This window comes from Astatotilapia calliptera, chromosome 5 (assembly GCF_900246225.1).
Source record: "Astatotilapia calliptera chromosome 5, fAstCal1.2, whole genome shotgun sequence".
NCBI lineage: Eukaryota > Metazoa > Chordata > Actinopteri > Cichliformes > Cichlidae > Astatotilapia > Astatotilapia calliptera.
This window is the reverse complement of record NC_039306.1, coordinates 13,501,232-13,521,888: the sequence shown is the minus strand read 5'-3', so window position 1 is coordinate 13,521,888 and position 20,657 is coordinate 13,501,232. Positions and strand designations below refer to the sequence as shown.

General features: G+C 39.1%; 1 protein-coding gene across 1 annotated transcript; it reads left to right on the top strand.

The window, feature by feature from the left end:
- The first annotated feature begins 3,253 nt into the window (after positions 1–3,253).
- pck1 (phosphoenolpyruvate carboxykinase 1 (soluble)) lies at positions 3,254–8,628 on the top strand. The gene is made up of 10 exons (XM_026167318.1): positions 3,254–3,376; positions 3,849–4,131; positions 4,655–4,839; positions 5,214–5,417; positions 5,665–5,852; positions 6,007–6,169; positions 6,285–6,509; positions 6,831–6,962; positions 7,088–7,183; positions 7,432–8,628. The coding sequence occupies exons 2-10, from the start codon at positions 3,908–3,910 to the stop codon at positions 7,887–7,889; spliced, it is 1,875 nt and encodes a 624-aa protein (XP_026023103.1). The 5' UTR covers positions 3,254–3,376; positions 3,849–3,907; the 3' UTR covers positions 7,890–8,628.
- Positions 8,629–20,657: the final 12,029 nt, after the last annotated feature.

Below are 20,657 nucleotides of genomic sequence, written 5' to 3'. Positions count from 1 at the left end.
ATTCAGTTATATTTAGAGACAATATCTACACTAAAAGTAGCACTCCACTCCTATCAGTACTACAACAAGTACTAAGTTTAGCTACAATTGCTATAACCACTACTACTTGCCTTTTCCTATCAATGATGATGGTACTCCTTCTGTAGGAGGAAAGTGGGTTAATACTAGAGCTACTACCAGTACAAGTACAATTATACTTTATTAGTTTAACAAATTGTTGCAATAATTTTTCACAGGACTCTATAGGGTCTGTAGAGCTAATCAAATGTGCTTGATTAACTGATCAAGGTCAGATGGTGCAATGCTTAATGGTCAAACTGCAAAAAACCCAAGAGCTACACCTCAAACCTTACAGGTCATGTTAACGTTCATAATATTACAAATTAACAAATATTAAACAAATACATCTTGTTTAAATGTATTACCAATCTGCAGTTTGCAAAGGTTCTGGAACAATATCTTTTGGATCAAAGTGGACAGGTTTGGACATAATGCACAGCCACAAAAATAATAGCATATTAGCGTATCACCACCAGCATCTGTCAGTAGGGTGGCGAAAAGGTGAAGATTGGGGCAAGATCTGTAGCCATACTACATAGAAATCATAGCCCCTTGTGGTCATTGAGTCAACCATGAAGTATTGCAGAAAATCAAATCTGAGACCATCTGTCCAACAGCTAATGTTTAGTTAGGACAACAATCCGAAGAAGACCAGCAAATCTACAACAGAATGCTGTGTCTGGACCTTAAAAGAGCCGTGCAGAAATGAATGCCCACAAACTTCAGAATTCAGTGTTGTGAGAGACTGCTAAAGTCATGAAGAAAATTATTACTTCTAATCATTGGTGCTAAAGGTGGTTTTACAAGCTTTAGACTCATAAGCTGTTATTAATTATTCACAGGATTAAACTCCTATGAGACTGCACACTTATACAAGCTGAACCTGTGTACACTGCAAACAATCCAAGCCAGTCTTATTGTCACTGTTATTAAGCTTGTCCCTGTACTGTGACCAAGCTATATCATTGCCTACCAACTGTTACCTTTTTGAACTGTAGCACAGTTACTGTAGAGCCTTCTGGTGCTTTTTGTTAGTCAGTCTAATACAGATGCAGACATTTCAGAGATGTTGTTTTTCTACTTCAAGCTAAAATTTTGTTATAATTCATAGATTATATTAAATTAAAGTAAAAATGCAATATTTTTTTCCAAATCTCACTCCTGGCTGGCAATGAGGATAATGAGACCTGTTGTACAAAGTTGTCCTATGTGCCATTGGGTCGTTTTAACATCATTCATTTTGGATTCAGAATAATCAAGCTGAGTGAAACTCTACTTTCTGTCAGTGTGTAACTACATGAGATGTCTTTAAATAATATAAAGAAGTGCAATTTTAACAGTAGATCTCAGTTTATGTTTGACACCCCTGCCTTACAGGAAAGGAACTGTGCAAATCAATGCAAAGTGGTTCTGAGTAATAACATTTGCAAACACATCTATACTGATGGGAGTGGTCTTTTCCAGGACAATAATGCCCTCATCCATAGGGAATGAGGGCTCACTGAAATTTGATTTGGAGAAATCAATTCCAGAAACTGTACTTGTAGTGGACCTTTGCTGATACTTTCCCACATCCCTTAATTTGAATGCGCCCTATCGTTTCCAAATTTATATGTTTATGCTGTTTTGTATGATTTACTGTAGCCCCTCAGTTCATCCTCTGTTTGAAACAAGCTGTTATAGCTCCTCATCATTTGAAACGTCTGCCACATGTATAAGTAATAAGTAATAAGTAAAAGTATATCAGTGATTTTTCTTTGATTTGTGATCTGTCCATTTTGCGTTGTTTACCACACTTTAATGAAATATTAGAAAACCTTAGCTGAAAAATTACTAATGGACTAGAATATTCAATACTTTAAAAGAATATATTATTATTATTAACAAAACAAAGCTTCTCCCATTTCCCACATGTTACACAGTCACAGTTGCTTCTCAGATATTTCACAATTTTTCAGATTTGTTCCCTTCCTTTACAAATAACGACTTTTGACCTTTGAATAATTTAGTTTAATTTGCATTCATTTGTGCAACTCTGGTTTTGATCATATGTTTTTAAACCTCTTTTTGTTACTAAAGCTCAAAAGTAAACTTAACTTGAAAAAGAGGGTGCATTAAAACGCAGTTTATTCCTAAAGACATGTAGCATACCAGTGTCTTAAGTAGCAGAATGAAGAAAACCCTCCAGCTCATGGAGAGCTGCCGTTCTGTCATGTGGCAATTGGACAGTCATTAAAATTATGCTGAAACATATGCCTTTATTACTTCTTTAACTGTTGCTACAACTTTTACAAATGCCTTGAGCTTATCTCCAACATGTGCTTTTACCTCTTATCATTAAGTGTTGATGACTTTATTCAGCAGTTCCTCTGAACTGCGCACACGGGCGCATGTTCCAGTGACCCACCATTGATCCCACAAAGGCAAGCCTTCGCCTGACAGCCAATAAAAGGAGGCCAGCCAAGGAGCCCCCGTCACACATAGTTCTGGCAACACTGAACCCTGAACTTACATCATTGAGTAAAGTAGGCCAAAGTTCAACTGCTGCAATCGTCACAGGAGGTTACCACACTGGCAGCGGCAGCCTGAATCAGAGACTATATCAATTGGATTTGCTTTGCTGCTTCAGGGCAAAAGTCTATTTTACACTACAAAATGCTGAAAACTATGTGAGCATATATTACTGTTTATTTCAGAATTTTAAGATTGAAATCTTGTGCTATTGTCTCAGCCTTCTTTTTGATTGGATGGTAAGAGACGAACTGTTATCATTCTAAAAGAAAAATGCATTTGTCCAGGCGGTCTCCCCTTGAGTTTTCCCTCCAAAAACATGTGTTACTCAGAAAGAGAGACAGAGGGAGAGACAGCCACAGCAGTGAAAGCATAGCTACCTGCCTCTCTTTCATATCTGAGCCAGCTATCAGCGATCAGCGGCGGAGGGAACCGGTTATTCAAAGACGACATTACGTGCTGCTGCTGAGTAATGATTCACCAGCAGCCTGTTGCACACTGTGTTTTTCACATCTGCAGGGAACAACAGGTTCACCCAGCTAACGCAAGGGCCACCCCCCCACCACCACCACCCTTCCTGACACACCTCCTCACCCTCTCCCTCCCCCATTCTAAACCACCCCTCCCCACTCCCTCCCTTGTCTTGCGAGACGTCCCAGGGTATAAAAAGGACAAAGCTCTCCATAGGAGATACAACTGACCAAGAAGGAGAAACAGTCCTCAACTCTCCTGCAAACAGGCAACAGGGACACCTCAGCAGATGAGACCAAGCTAAAGGCTCTGCACTCCAGGCAAACTACTGAAGGTAACCTACTGCTCTTTCTTTTCAGTGGGGCTCATGTTTAAAGTGAGGAGGGTAAAATAATATGAGGCAAAGTAATGTGAGGATCACTGCAGAATGAGAGGTATCTGCACAAGGATGCTGTTGCATCACCCAGAGTTTGATTTCTTGATGTTGCAGCAGTGGAGCACTTTTTTTTTGAGAATATGTATGCACAAAACTGACTTTTTTAAAATTCTTTTCCCCCCCCATGACTCTCTTTTATCCCAAATTTTACTCCACCTTGACCATTTTTCTGCTTCATTCTTTTTTTTTTTTCATTCTTCTTGGTCTGTCCTCATTTTTGTCTTTATTTCCAAAACTTTATCCTCCTTTTATATTTTTCCTCTTCCTTGTCACCATATTATTCACCCATATTATTCAATTCCAACATTCTTCTACCATCTTCCTTTTTCCCCTTTCCTTTTCACACCCCCACTTAAATCTTTCTTTCCAGACTTCCTGTCACCTTTTCCCCTCAGTCTATCAGCTCACGCTCTCTCCAGAACCTTCACCATGCCTCCTCAGATCCCGTCCCAGAACCAGAGTGGTCCCAGGATCCTGCAGGGTGATCTCAGTGCCCTCAGTCCAGCTGTAAGGGAGTTTTTGGAGACCAATATGACCCTGTGCCAGCCAGAGTCCATTCACATCTGTGATGGCTCAGACGAGGAGAACCTTGCCATCCTGACCCAGCTGGAGGAACAGGGGATGATCAAGAAGCTCACCAAATATGAGAACTGGTATGTTTGTTACACTCAGTGGTTTATGGAAGGCTTTCTTTTTTTAAGAGACTTATTTAGTTATTTAGTTAGTTATTTTTTTATGTGAGTGAGGGTTTCAAATTGAAAAACAGAAGAAATTATTGCTAACGATAGCTTTAAATTTCTTGAATATAGCTTGGATTGTTTTTGTAGCTGGGACAGTGGTGCTTTGGTGCAGCTGGGAGATGCCCAGGGTTGTTGCTGTTGATAATTACAACACACATCATTCTGTCATCAGCAGCTGTTTAAATATAAAACATGCCTGGAAAATTTCTACTTCTTGACAAACCAGTAGGTCTAGGTAGCTCAATCACACCATTCAATTTTACCAGCTGATATCAAGAAGACATATTGATTATTATTATATTGATTTGTGGCTGCTTTAGGAGATTTTAAAATCGTTGCCTACTTTAAAATAAAGTACAACAAATTAAAATTTAAAACAAAAGTCCTAAAGTTTTCAATATTTGTGCACTTCCTTTTCTTCTCCCTCTTCCTGCAGCTGGTTGGCCAGAACGGACCCGAGGGATGTGGCTCGTGTGGAGAGTAAGACAGTTATTGTTACCCAGGAACAGAAGGACACAGTGCCCACTCCACTAGGAGGTGGAATCAGCCAGCTGGGCCGCTGGATGCCCCCAGAAGAGTTCGACAAAGCCATGGCTCAGCGGTTCCCCGGCTGCATGAGAGGTACCAGAGACGAACGTGTTTCATAAATGCTATCAGTTCTTAACTCAAATATAGGACTAGAAAAACTTGAGAAATCAAAAGTTTTCACTCATCAATAGTACACTCACTGACTAAATGAATACATTTTTTCCCCTTTCCGGGACCGCATTGAGAATCTAGACAAGTATATCCACAGTGCAGCAGGTACTTTTTAGAAAGAAGAAACACTATCGGAGATTATTTTTACAAGTTACACTGCCTTTAAAGTGTTTAAATGAGCTGGAGGCAAATTTTCTTCTTTTCCTGACTGTCTGAATGTCTCAAATACCAAAAACCTTAAAATAATATTGAAATAACATAATAATAAGAACATCCCTGTCTGTATCTATCCTCAGGTAGGACCATGTACGTGATTCCCTTCAGCATGGGTCCAGTAGGTTCCCCTCTCTCTAAGATTGGAGTACAGCTGACAGACTCTCCCTACGTGGTGGCCAGTATGAGGGTGATGACTCGTATGGGGAAAGCTGTTCTGACCGCCCTGGGGACTGGAGAATTTGTCCGCTGTCTGCACTCTGTCGGCTGTCCTCTGCCACTCAAAAGTATGTCAAAAACTGATCGACTCATTCTCTTGCAGCTATACGGGGGGGGGGGGGGGGGGGGGCACAGTAGCAATATGGAGGACTACTGGATATTGCTACTGTTTTACTATGAGTATGAATCAGTTACTCCTCTGATTACTGTTGCTCAATAATATTTTCACTTATATTTTAGTTACACAATAGCGCTTTTGCCACAAAACTGCTAATAGACCACTGAAATGAACAAATGTACTAATTTGTCTTTCAGAGCCTCTGGTGAATAACTGGCCCTGCAACCCTGAGCTGACACTAGTCGCTCACATCCCAGACCGCCGACAAATTATCTCATTTGGAAGTGGTTACGGAGGAAACTCTTTGCTGGGAAAGAAGTGTTTTGCCCTTCGCATTGCCTCACGCATTGCTAAAGAGGAAGGCTGGCTGGCCGAACATATGCTGGTAAGAAATGAAAATGAGACTGTCACTTAAATTTTGGATTCATCCACATTCTGTTCATTTTCATCAAACTAAATTTCCGAATTTCCCAGAGGAACCCACCCGAGGGATTAATAAAGTTTTATCTTATCTTATCTCAAATATTTCCTGTGTTCAGATCCTGGGCGTCACCAACCCTGCTGGAGAGAAGAAGTACATGGCAGCAGCCTTCCCCAGCGCCTGTGGAAAAACAAACCTGGCCATGCTCTGCCCCACGCTGCCTGGTTGGAAGGTTGAATGTGTGGGAGATGACATTGCATGGATGAAGTTTGATGACCAAGGTAAAGGAAGGATGTCTTTTTAAAGGTCTTCAAGGATGTACAAATGTCAAAAATGTCATAAATCCAGTACAGCGGACTTTAACATTTCTAATTTGTGTGTTCACCCTGGTTGTAGGAAACCTCAGAGCCATTAACCCAGAGAATGGCTTTTTTGGCGTTGCACCCGGCACCTCAGCCAAGACCAACCCCAATGCAATGGCAACAATCATCAAGAACACCATATTCACAAATGTTGCAGAGACAAGTGACGGTGGTGTGTACTGGGAGGGAATGGACCAGTCACTGCCCGAGAGAGTTACCATCACATCCTGGAAGAACAAACCTTGGCGCTCAGAAGATGGTAAGCAGCTCTTTGATTTTAAGCAACAGCTCACAAAAGAAGAAAAAGAAGCAAGACTACAAGATGTCTAAGATTTAAAACCAGTATTTAAGGTGGAAACAGAAGTGTAACGAAAGCAATTTTCAAATGTCTCATAACAAGAAAAAAAGCTTTTAATCTTTAATTGTTAGACCCAAATAATTTCAGAGTACAAGATTATATTATAAAAAATAGGGATAAATAACAGAAAGATCATATACTTTAAAACTGAGAAGAAGTGTGTGAGTGTCATAAAAGTAAAAAGTTCTTAGTTTCTTTCTTTTTTCTTCTTCTTCTTCGTAGGCGAGCCCTGTGCTCATCCCAATTCTCGTTTTTGCACTCCGGCAAGACAGTGTCCCATTATTGACCCACAGTGGGAGTCTCCAGAGGGAGTGCCAATAGAGGCCATCATTTTTGGTGGGCGTAGACCAGAAGGTGAGAAGAGACTACAAAAGATGGAAATGAATACACCAGTTGCCCTTTGATTAAATACATGAAATAAAAATAATACATAAATACTTCTCAGAAAATAACTGGATAATGAATCTGCTTATTTTCAGGTGTTCCCCTTGTGTATGAAGCTTTTGACTGGCAGCATGGTGTGTTTGTTGGCGCTGCCATGAGGTCAGAGGCCACTGCTGCAGCCGAACACAAAGGTCAGCATACGATAGTGTCCTTTTTTGGTATGAAAGACAATCAGTGGATGTTTAAGGAGTTTCTTAGATGATCATTTTGACTTTTGCCTAATATTCTACAAATTGTTTTAGACTAGCGACAATTTAATCTGAAATTCTGCAAAGAAAAAACCACTTTCAGAATTCTTGAATGACAACAAATAACACATGAATGTCATTCACGTTAACATACAGTGTACTGACAACTCTCTAATTACTTTTTCTTCCAGGCAAAGTAATAATGCATGACCCCTTCGCTATGCGCCCCTTCTTTGGCTACAACTTTGGCCAGTATCTCTCTCACTGGCTGAGCATGGCTGATCGCCCCGGTGCCAAGCTTCCTAAGATCTTCCATGTCAACTGGTTCCGCAAGAGCCCCACTGCCGGCTTTCTTTGGCCCGGGTTTGGTGAAAATATCCGCGTTCTGGACTGGATGTTCAGACGGGTGAATGGCGAGGAGGGCGCCATGCCATCAGCAGTGGGCTACCTGCCTTGTAGAGACTCCCTAAATCTCCAGGGCCTTCAGGGACATGTGGACCTGGATGAGCTGTTCTCCCTGGATCAGGAATTCTGGCAGAGGGAGGTGGATGAGATCAGGAAATACTTCACCACACAGGTGAACGCTGACCTGCCCAATGAGGTAGCCCAGCAACTGGCTCTCCTGCAGCAGAGGGTGAAGCAAATGTGAAGAGGAAAAAGCCACATGTTAGCAGCTGTGAACAATTGTAGGGTTAATTCTCCAGACTATTTGTCTGTAATTCTAGACTACAGTGTTGGCAATAATAGAATAACATGTAAGACATTCTGGAAATTAAATTAAGTAACTGGGAAACAACATCTTAAAATCATAGAACATAGTATGAATAGCTAGATTATCTCTTTGACGTAGTCTTAATTTATAGTAAGGCCTTTATATCCTTAAGAAAATGAGCAGTTTTCCTTACAGCATTTGGTTATTACCACTGTGACATTCTATAATCTGCTTGGGCTGTTCATTACAAAAAATCCATGCAAATCATGGAGAATGTAAATCATGAAACTGTAGGAATAGTAAAGATAAACCTTCCTGACCATGCTCATTAGAACTATCTCAGCGAGATAATATCAGTAACGACTGCTACATTTCCATGCATCTTCATCTTCATTTGTAGTAGCAATATTTTTTCTTCTGTTGTTCCAATGTATTGTCCTATTGTCAGAAGTCTTCTATTTAATAATAACTTATTGTGAATGCACATCTTACTGTCATTGTCGTATCGAATTATATGACAGAGACAGAGTCTACGTTAGCTCAGGTCTCACAAAAGGGAATTTTGTATTATTTTTGCCTTAATTTATTTTTATACTGACTTAGTATCACCTGGTTCTCTTGTGTTGTAATCTAAGCCCCCAATGAGGTGAAACAACAATAAAAGTATTTAAACTTACTCGTCGTTCTGTTTCATTTTTCACAGATCTGGTTTTGTTATTATTGTTTTATTTTGTAAGTGTTGAAAAGAATAAAATCAAGCATTATTATATCAAGCTGATACAACACCTCCATCACGTCATATACACCTGCTAGGAATAAATAATGAGCATTTAATTGAGTTAAAAGTCAAAACTAAACTTCAACTAAACTACATGTATCTATATATCTGTAAACAGCAATAATCTAAAAATAGTCTTAGTTTGTGCTAAAATATCTGAAATCAGTCTTTCAAATACTAAGAATGCCAAAACAAAGAAAACATGATTATATAATGCATCTTTGACACTGCTATTTAAAATAAGACTTTACACTTGGTGGAATACTCTTTCTTGGCAAGCAAAGCTGTCAAATATTTCATGCAGTTTGTCCTGCGGTTTGCATACATCTACCTCTCCTCTTTTCAGATCTTCTCATAATCTTTTAGTTCAAAGGTTGTTGCTTGGAAACCACAGAGCTTCATTTCTCTCTATAGGTTTTCTGTTGGACTAAGACCCAGACAGTGGTTAAGGTGCTCCATGACTTTACTGTACTTCTTCCTGTATGATTTGGGTTATTGTCTTGCTGGAAGACCTATTCATGAGTCACTTTCAGTCCTTGGCTGAGTGATTAATGTCATGCAGTCACCCTGTTCTTCTGGCACAAACACATTCCCAAAGCCTAAAGTTTCCATCTCCTTGTTTTGGGATAGTATTCTCTGTGTCATCTTCAGCAAATGCAACCAGTAAATTGATGCAAAAATTGCTCAATTTTGGCCTCGTCTACCACATCACACTCTCTCAAGGCCTGAACATGGGTCCTCCGGGATTTCAAACCATCACAGCACAATGTATTACAAATATTTTTCTTGGTAACTGTCCTCAGAGCTGCTCTGATATCTATAACAACAGAGGAAATCTTGCAAGTTGCCCCACACTAATTATTATTGATAGTAATTTCATCTTTGTTCCATTTGTGATTAATCAGACCAACAGATATGATTGTTTTTTTGTTTTTTTTTACTATGCTTCTTGTGGATATGTCTATTAGACTATAAGAGTGTGTGAAGTTTAGCAGTCTTCTTGCCGATATTCTTAGGTGGCTTTTTGTTTTTGCAGCATTCAAGATGTAAACAGGTCAGAGGTTCTGGGTGCTATTCATAGAACTGGTGCAATTAACTGTCAGTGTTGGCTGTTAATGCTGAAGTTGCTGCCAATTAAACTTTTATTGAACAGTTTACTTTTGTTTCAGTTCATGCTGGTCAGTACAAGATCAAAGAATTATTTATCTTACATAAATTAGCATTCATTTGTAACTCTTACATCTCTAATCCTGAATATTTTGTTGACATTCTATCATTTACTATTAAAATAAACCTACCACAGAATTCTAAGTGGCTAAAACAATGAGTTCAATTTGGAATCAATATGTATTTCCCTCCACTGTAGATCAGCTGGTCGAGGATACTTACAAGAAGGTCCTTGTTTTATTGTTCAACTAAATCCAATGATATTTAATCCTGATTTTTTTTTTTTGTCTCTTTTCAGTTAAGGTTAGGATTAAAATATGTAAACATGACAGGTGACCCTGTAGTAGCATTTAGTTTTAGCTGCCAAAGCTCAGGCTGTTGGTGACTTCCAATGATGTGTTGAGCAAATTTTTTCCCCCCCACTCTTTTCAATGTATATGCCACTGTGTCATGTCATTAATTTTTGTCTGTTCTGTATGCAGTTGTGTATTGTTTGTGGTCTCTCTGTGCTGCTCTTTTCTTGAGCCTGATGAATGAGTGTCAGCAGGACTGACAAACTGGTGTGGAGGTCTAGCTCCGTGCTGGGATGTCCTCTGGAGTCTGTGAAGGCTGTGGGTGAGAGGAGGATGACACCCATCATGAACAACCCACATCAGCCTCTGCATGAGCCTGTTAGTATGCTGAGCAGCTCCTTTAGTCACAGACAGAAACACCCTCGCTGCAGGAAGGAGTGCTTTCACAGATCATTCATCCCAACAGCAGTTAGACTCTATAACTCCTCAGTCATGACATCATGAGTCACTGGACATTGTGGACATCACACACTTCATGCATAATGCACCTTTTTATATGTATGGACGTGTGCAGGTACATACATATGTATATTTAGTTAGTACGTGTGTGTGTGCGTGTACATTTCTATACTCATAGATATCTATTACTTACATAGTAATAGTAGTGGTTGAATTGTTACATTTATGTCTTGCATGTCTTGTCTTGGTGTCTTATCTTATCTTAAACATAAATCATGATACAAAATGACAAAAACACAAGAAAACCCAAAATGCGGGGTCAAATGACTCGGAACCATGACAATGGGATTCTTCTTCCCCACCATCACCAAGTGCTACTCACAGGGGGGTATCTGAACATCTGCTTTTTTTTCTTTCTTTTTTTCTTTTTAGAATTTCTGTAGTCAAATAAAAAAAAGCTTAAATTCAGTTGCTGATTTTATATTGGTATCGTGTGTTTTATACAGTGCTTTATCACAGTTACAGACACAGTTACATAATATAGCCCACTGTATACACTATAGTCAGGGGTGCACATAAGTGGTCCGCAGGTGCGCATTCGCTGTCAAAATAAAAGACGCGCACCAGATAAGAAGTTGCAACGCGCGTTTGCGTACATATAAAAGGCACTGTTTTTGTCCGCTAGAGTGGGATTTTCACGGCATATTCTGCACCACATCTCTCTGCGTTCATCATTTGTTTGAAGCCAGCTCACCTCCTGCAACCACTTTTCCGAGAATATGCGCTTCTTTTGAGGTTCGGACTCCTTCTGACATTTATTTGGAGGCTGTGTAAAGGAGCTTGCTTCTTCGACATCTTTAAGAGTTCTAAACAAATGTCTGTCCTCCTCCAGAAAATCTTATGTACGCAAACGCGCGTTGCAACTTGTTGCGCGTCTTTTATTTTGACAGTGAATGCGCACCTGCGGACCACTTATGTGCACCCCCGACTATAGTCAGTCTCTTGCTATGACCTCACAAAAAGCAAGCTAATCCTGTTTTTAACACGAATGTTGCTACATGCAAAACATCATGTAGACAACAAGACAATCTGTACCGCAATCAGGTTGCCTGGACTGTGGCTGTGTGGGCAAAAGACCTGCAACTGACAAATAAAGGCTATCTCATCATCATCATCATCATCTCAAATGTTTTTGTCCCATGGTACACTGGAGCTGTTGTGTAAGATATGAAGATAATGACATGAACTGTAGTTAATCATCACTAACTTGTTTTTGACACTATCTTTGACTGAAATAATGTTTCTAAGAACATAAAGAGACAAGTAACAGAAATACGTTTTCCACCAGAGGCTGGTTAACCAGTAAAGACTCATAATCAGTGACAGATCATCCAGAAGAGTCATTGCAAAATGTCCCACTTATCTCCACGTATGAGCACTTAGACATTAAATAAACACAAAATAGGTTACTGGGGAAAGTTTTTGTTGTAGCATTTCCAGCAACCAAAGTGGATTTGCAGGTAAACAGGTAAACATTTTTATTCAGGCTGCAGTTCAATTAAATCATACAGATTGTTAAAGTTTACTGCTAAAAAGATTAGCACCACTTCAATTCACTTTTTAAGTTAAATCAAGGTGTTATTATCTAAAGAAGAAACAACAAGTTTCCATAAAGAATTCCCATCAGAATCCAGCTAACTAACTGCAGGATGATTGGATGTGAAGTCCATACAACTCCTGTAAATGTACAACAAATGTACACAGGACACACAGGTTAACAGACACATGACTATTTACTCTTTTGGCCTACAATGTTCCTGCACCAGGACCTGGTAATAACACAACCAGCAACCTCAACGGGCAGAAATCACGACAATGCAGAAATGCTAATTACTGCAGTTTTTATAATGATCACTCGAGGCTGGAACCAAAAGGGATAGTTAGTAGCTGATGTATCTAATAGGCTTAGCCACCACAAAATCAAATCACTGATTGATCGCCTGAATGTGTCGGTTATCTGACAGTTCATATAGTGAACTGCCACAGGTCAAAGGCTCAGTTTTGGTGAACTAAATTCTAGTGTCTGTGTGTTGAACCCCTTCAGTTTATGACTCCACATTGTCAACCAGGCATGCAAGTGTTAGATGATAATTTAGCATTTTACTCTTTCAGTGTCCAAAGAAGAATCCAAAATGTTTATGCGAGCTGTGAGGGATTCACAAAAGATACCAAATGGATGTTGCATTGCAGTTATTTTTTTATTAATATTGAAGTGCAGCTTTTTTTCCCCATTAAAATCACTTTCACACTCATTCTTATAAACCTGCCTTTTTTTCTTTAAATTGTTTTATATTTTGTATTATATGAGGTTTAAGGAAAGTGTCAGTTTCGTTACCTTACAGTGAACTCAGCCATGTTTTTCAATTGGAAAAAAAGTTCTGCACCATGCACAAAAACATCTTATGTAACATAATTTTGGCATAAACAGGATTGTTTGTCTGATTGTGTTGTTAGCGATTCATCTTCTTTGAGACAATGATTTATTCCTTAAGTTCTGCCAGGACCGGACAAGTTGTATATTCTGTTTTTTCAGCAGTCTAATCTGAGGAAATAATTACCTCGAAACCACACAGAGGCATACTTCGACTGTATGTCTGAATCTGTTTTTGAGCAAAGCTCTTATCTAATGTTCTAGACTATGGAAGCTATTTTTACATCTATAAAGTGCATTATTGTGGCCTATCCATGTCCATGCTTTTAATATTATTTTAATATTATTTTATACATGTAAGGCAATGATTGATTTTGGGTCAACCATACAATAAGGCTGCACAAAAATAATGAATGACATTTAAATGTGCTTTTTTAGTACACAGCAGAAACAGACAATAATGGATTGGATTTATATAGCACTTTTCAAGGCACCCGAAGCGCTTTACAATGCCACTATTCATTCACTCTCACACACTGGTGGAGGCATGCTACAGCTGTAGCCACAGCTGCCCTGGGGCAGACTGACAGAAGCGAGGCTGCCATATCGCACCATCAACCCCTCTGGCCAACACCAGTAGGCGGTAGGGTAAAGTGTCTTGCCCACACAACGACCAGGACAGAGAGCCCAGGGATCGAACCGGCGACCTTCCGGTTACAGATGCGCTTCCCAACCCCCTGAGCCACGGTTGCCCCAAGCCTCAAGCTATTTTGTGCAAATATCAACTCTGATGTACATTGAAACGTTTGGTTTTCTCTTTGGTCTCCCTTGTTAATTAAATGTGTAAATATGACAGATTTAAAATGCATTTCATGATGAAAAATGTTCCACATAGTTTGCTGATATGTTAAAAAACTTTACAGTGCATATTAAATTTGTAGTCAGAGTTGTTTGTTGTTTGGTTTGTTAACTTTAAACCTGCAGCTTGCAGAGTTTTTGCATGGCATGAATAAATAAAGTTCTGCAAAGACGCAGACTGACACAAAATTTTGCCAGGTGACACAAACAGAGGAGAATAGACGATGCTGTAAATGTGAAGTAAAAGCCAGCTGAGATTCTCCAGGAGACTGTGGATGAGCCACTAACAGTCTGCTATGGAGGGCTAGCTTATTGTCAGTGTTTCAACTTCACTGCAGACACAAAAAGAAAAACAAAGAAAAGAGTTTGAAACTTTGCTTCACATCTGAACTAAGACCCACAGTTAGACTCACTGGGTTTCATGATGGAATGATGCCTAACCCTGTCACCTCCCATCAAGAAGGTTCATGAAGGTTCTGGGTTTCACTTTTAATTTTCTCTCCACAAGCCAACAACATATTTTAGGCTCACTGATGGATGTGGGCAGATGAAGTTCACAGAATAAGGTAAATGTATATGGTAGTGAAAAGCAGTATTAAATTCATTTCAATTCAATTTTATTTATATAAAGCGCCAAATCACAACAACAGTCACCTCAAGGCACTTTACATTGTAAGGTAGACCCTATAATTATACATACAGAGAAAAACCCAACAAACCAATCATATGACCCCCATGAACAAGCACTTTGGTGACAGTGGGAAGGAAAAACTCCCTTTTAACAGGAAGAAACCTCTGGCAGAACCAGGCTCAGGAAAAAATTGCCAGGTCCGAAAATTCACTAAGGAGTACTTACGTATTTATTTATTTATTTATTTATAGTGTGTCAGGGCACACTGTCCTGCTGGGAGAGGCCGATGTCAGTAGACTTCGTGTGCAATCAAATGTGGGGTGGTGGTTAGTGTCATAGTGATATTCACATTAATTGTCTTTCTAGCTAATATGTCATAATGAGGATCAGTTCTGTTCAGTTCACCTGCTGGAAGTTTTTACCTTATTCCTCTGTACTGACAAGCTCCATACATGTCCAAAAACAAGACATAAATAGCTCCGTTGAACTGATTGCTGCAAGCACACAAACACACAGTCGGGTGTGTGCCCATGCTATGTTTTTATATCTTTGTGGGGATGAAACAATTGAAAGTTTACTATACTTGTGGGGAATAACAATCCTTATGGGGACAAAATCCACATCCCCGCTAGTTTGAAGACATTTTTGAGACTCAAAATGTGGCTTTAGTGTCAGGGTTGCAGTAGTCATAGAGTTATAGATAGGGTTAGGGTGAACAGCTAGTGAAAGCATTATATCAATTAGATGTCCCCTCAAGGATATGAAAACACACACACACACACACACACACACACACACACACACACACACAGGATTTTCCCTCCAGTAAGTGTCTGCTAAAAAGATTTAGTGAAAATATTAGGTTTTGAAAAACAGAATTAAACTTCCCTTTTTAACCACAGGATCTGTATATAAAATATAAATAACCAGAGGTGGGACCAAGTCATTGTTTTGCAAGTCTCAAGTAAGTCTCAAGTCTTTATCCTCAAGTCTCAAGTCAAGTCTCAAGTAATGTCAGGCAAGTCAGAGTCGAGTCTCAAGTCACTGGTGTAAAAGTCCGAGTCAAGTCACAAGTCTGAAACTTTGAATTTCAAGTCCTTTCGAGTCATTCAAAAAAACGAAAAAAAAGCATGTTGCAGTTATATGCTAAATGTAAATATTAGACCATGTAATTTTTAAATCTGTGTTTTTCTCAACACATGACAAAATAGTGAACTTAGAAAATATACACAAATTGTGAAATTGCACCTCTTTAAAATGCAGCTCAATTAAACCTAGCTCCAAGAATAATTTTCACGGACAGTTCTGAGATAAGCTGCATGTTATTCTTGGATGCGCTTGTAGGACCGGCTTTAAAATCGCATGACAAAAATATCATACACATTAAAAAAAACTGCATCACCAACGTAGCCTGGACAACATTTGCTAGTTAGATGAAGTCAGCTATCTCATCGTAGCATATTTATATGCATATTTATAATCATACGGTTCTTGGAGTGAGTGCATACACTCATGAAGTTTAGTAACTTCCGGTCACTGCAACAAGCCCAGGTACAGTTTACCGACGGATGGGTACAGGACCTTGAAATGCACCGTGTAGAACGAAAGACCATCGTACGTATCATAAGTTTACCAGTCTCACAAATTGTCGTCATAAATACACATTCCTTAACCGTTTATTAATAGGACCTTTGAGCTCAACGATAATTAATTAGTAGTGGAAATAATTTCTGGTAGCATCACAGAAATGTAGCAGTGACAATAATATTGTATGCTGTAATCGTACTGGGCAATTAGTGATACAAAAAAACCCGTTTTATCCTGTGAATAAAAGTATGTTTTTGTCAATGTACCATAATAACAGAAGCGAAACGCAATATTGTCAGGACAATTCACTATTTATGCACAATAAATAAAGGAGCATAGCGCGACAATTTCTGTTCAGCGCCAGACTTGCTTGTAACCTATATCACCAATTATGTTATGAAAATGACGTATTAACTACTAAAAAACACTGACCTTTGTGTAAATGCTTGGAGCAGACTAACCTGTGAGCTGGAGTGTTCTGGGACGTTATATTTGGTCTTTGAATGGCTGCGATCCAGGCCATCCGTCGCGTCTTTGTTACTTCGGAAACATGGCTCGAACAATTTCTCTTCAACGACGTAATCCGATAACAACCGATCTCTTTACCCGTCGGCTTCCCGTGGCTGTCATGCGACCGGCTATTGCAGTTAATAATACAACAGCTTCTTGACATTTTTGTGTTTCTTTTTATCGCTGTATAACTGATTTCAATTGAAAGTCTGTGTGCGCTAGTACCTCTTGCCACGAGTTCCCAGAATCCTTTGCGGTTCTACCCGTGAATGACGTCACATTTTCAATCTCTATATAATATGCGTGTTAAATTTTATATTTGGGGTAAAATATCAAGTCTTTTCAAGTAAACAGGTTCAAGTCCAATTCAAGTCCCAAGTCATTGGTGTAAAAGTCCAAGTCAAGTCACAAGTCTTAGAACATTTTTTCAAGTCAAGTCTAAAGTCATAAAATTAATGACTCGAGTCTGACTCGAGTCCAAGTCATGTGACTCGAGTCCACACCTCTGTAAATAACAATAAAAATATTTATCAATTGTCCAATGTTAATGGATATACCAAATAGAAAACATTAAAAATGTGATAGAAACTGAGCCAGAGTGACAAAAAATACAGTTACACAATGACAAGTAGCAGCATCAGAGCGGAGGTGAGGCCTTATCAGTTTTGTGTGTGTTCTTGTTTGGTGGCTGCACAGATGACACAGTGACATCACTGCTGGGCCACTCACCCTCTCTGTTAGACGTCAGCAGGAATGCCTCTGCGCAGTGATTGGTCCGTGCTCACAGGGAATTCCGATGACTCTACGTTTTGCTGAAATGTCCAGTTCGCATGCAACATCTGCCCACAATACCTCCCCAGTTTCATTTGTAGACTCCATCATGAAAATTTGATTTGCTTAGATGGATGACGATAAGGTATTCAAATGCTGTTTTCTTGGTTCAAGATATCATGTTTTACAGTACAGTACTTTAAATTTCAGTTCATGCCTTCCAGGCATTGTGTGTGAGTCATTTCTTTAACCCTCAGACCCAAGGATGTCTTTTAAGCCTCATAATTTGTGACAGCTTTAATTCTTTTCAGTGGTCCTTTATAGTGAATTCAGTAGTTAATTTCTGCATTGACAGCATCTGTAGATGCTATCTAACCACTTGTAAAAACCAGGATACACAGAAGAGCATCTCCACACCTCGACATCGACATCGACATCAGACCTTGTAGCAAATAAGCTACATTTAATAAGCTACATTAGTCTTTTGAACATAAACGAGAGGATGCCAAGGCAAAGTTGACAACTTGAACTCCCTTCTGCTAAATTCTGCACACAGATTTCAAAGTTTCTTTGTTGAGGTGTTAAAGTGCCTAAATAAGTTCAAATAAGTTGGTATAAGAATATAGTGCAGCTTTTCCCTTTTTCACATCACTGCAACTCTGCTGCTTTTTCCACCCTCGTTCGACAAGTTGTACCATAGGGAAAAAAGAAAAAACAGGAGAAAGATCAAAAATAAATTTATGCCTCCTGTCAGAAATTGATCTTTGATGTTTTTTAAATGACTTGCTATAAACGACGAAAGAAGAAAGGAGAAAATAGTTTTGTGAATTCACTCAAATGATCCTTACATGATCCCTGGAATGACTTTCAGTAATCAACCCTCATTTCTTCATCACCTCATTCATTGTTCCATCTTCATTTTACGATGCACCCGTAACTCATTCAACCTTTTTCTGCTCTCGTAGGCCATAAAACAAACTGAATAGTGTTTGTTCAGTAGGCTGACTGCCAAGTGTGTAGCAAGACAGATAGTAGAAAGAGAAAGAGAGATAGGAGAATGGATGACCCTGCAGTATGAGGTGAGAGCTGATGTAGAAACTTGGCAGGAACAGAAAAGAGTGTAATCTAATGTAAGTTGTTGAGTCATTGGAATCTGTTCAGTAACTGGTTCAGGTTCATCAGGCTGGAAGTCACTCAATGATCAAGAGGCTGACAGCTGACAGCCACAGATCAAAGGGCAGAGCTGAGCCTTTAATGTCGACTGTGACAAGTTTAGTGCATTTTCAAGTTTACCCTCATTTTAGCCTCACCCAATCAAGTCTCAAGTCCTCCTGTGCATCTAAGTTAGGCTTTCAAACAACAAGACCAAGTGGGTCTTAATTAAATTCAGATAAATTCAAGCATCAAATCAGTCTAGGTTATTGTATTTGGCCATGAAATCTTAGAAACATGGTGTCCAACCAAATGCTCACCCTAGATGACATTACCTTATTCGTCAGTAAAACTGTGAGGAGTATTTTCTCATCAGTTTTGACCAGGATATGTCCTTCAAGGAAATATGTAAGATTGCTTTCTATCATTAGAGCAATGTTCAAAAACTTAGAAACATCCTGTCCAAGAGTGACATTGGAAAATTGATCCATGCATTTGTCACTTCAAGGCTGGACAATTGTAACCCCTTCCTATCTTGCTGTTCTAAAAGCCTTCAGTTAATACACAATGCCACAAGAGTACTAACAGGGCCTAACAGAAATGAATGCAGATTTAAGGTACCTCTGCAGTGGTTTCACATTACACAATTTAAATAAAAAAATTTTGAAATGTTTTATCCAAACATTTTTTTAAATTAATTTCAAACATGCACAGGTGAAGCATGTAAATACAGATATGTTCATGTCAAGTCTCACAGTTTTTGAGATCAAGTCTCAAAGCGTGTCTTACTTGTAGACAGGCGTTTCTGAATGTGTGTTATTGCTACTTGTATTACATAAATGTCTGAATGATTGATGACATTGTAAATAATTACAAATGTTTATAGTCTAACCATGCATGGTGGATGCCTTAAAACTGCATTCTTTCTATTGGTCAGCAAGGATCACTTTTCAGGTTGCAAAAAGATATTCAGTTGTGCATTTGGTTTTAAAACATCAAGATGGCAATGACAAAAATGTTCATTTTGAGCCTTCAAGTTAATTTAGGGGCTCAAGTTAATTTGAGGAATGAATGCATATTTTGTTTGTTTACTTGTTTTGTCATGTTTTTGTTTTCTTTATAATGGAGAGTGCAAAAGGCCCGTCGGAGCCACCTCAACAGGCAAGGTGGTCTTCCGCAGGAAATTCTCATCCGCCATCAGGCCTTCCTGGCTTTGGTGATCCTGACACTGGTACTTTTTAAAAACTGAAAACAGACAAACACATTTCCAGCCAAAACACTCAGGGCGCTTTCTGCAGCTTAATTTAAAAGACCCAAATGAAAACCTTAATAGCAAGGATAGTGAATGTAAAACAGCAGAGCACCAAAGTGAGGAAACCCAACCGTTAAACTGTCTTAAAACCTGCACAGGCATTTTATTTACAACATATTTTCACAGTGCCATCATGCAGCAGACACAGCATGTTCAGAGTATCTCACGTTTTTACTAATATGCAAAGTCCAAAAAATAACATTTTTACAAAAAGTCTGACACACTTCCTCCTTTCTGTGCTTTCATGTATTTTCAACAAATACAAACAACACAATCAAAAGGCCTGAGTCTCCCTGGTGGACCAGATCAGTGAACACTGACCCGTTAAACACTAATAACTAGAAATGAAGTAAATCTAACAATCATAACCATGATGTGGCCATTGAGCCTTGAACTCTAATTCAAGTGCGCCATCTGCTGGATAAATATTTACAGCAACTTAACTCTGCAGATGAAAATAAAATGTGTTTCAAGAGTCACACAACATTTAAAAGTTATGATAATTTGGATGCCACATGATGACAGTAGGGTCATATTTGAGTTTAAATATCACAAAACCAATCATCCATGTTGCAGAGTACCTTCTGTCAGATCAATGCTTCAGCCTGAATCAAAGTACAGTCAACAGATCTGCTGCATGATGCTATCACATCAGCATGGAACAGGAGCTAATCTAAGGGATGTACCAGCAGCTTTTTGAAATGTGCATACAAACCAAATCTTGTATGTGTACAAAGTGTCTGCGCATGTGTGTGT

Coding starts and splice junctions, on each gene's coding strand:
- pck1 (XM_026167318.1), top strand. CDS start 3,908: ATGCCTCCTCAGATCCCGTCCCAGAACCAGAGTGGTCCCAGGATCCTG. Junction 4,840..5,213: donor GTTCCCCGGCTGCATGAGAG/GTACCAGAGACG, acceptor ATCTATCCTCAG/GTAGGACCATGTACGTGATT. Junction 5,418..5,664: donor CTGTCCTCTGCCACTCAAAA/GTATGTCAAAAA, acceptor TTTGTCTTTCAG/AGCCTCTGGTGAATAACTGG.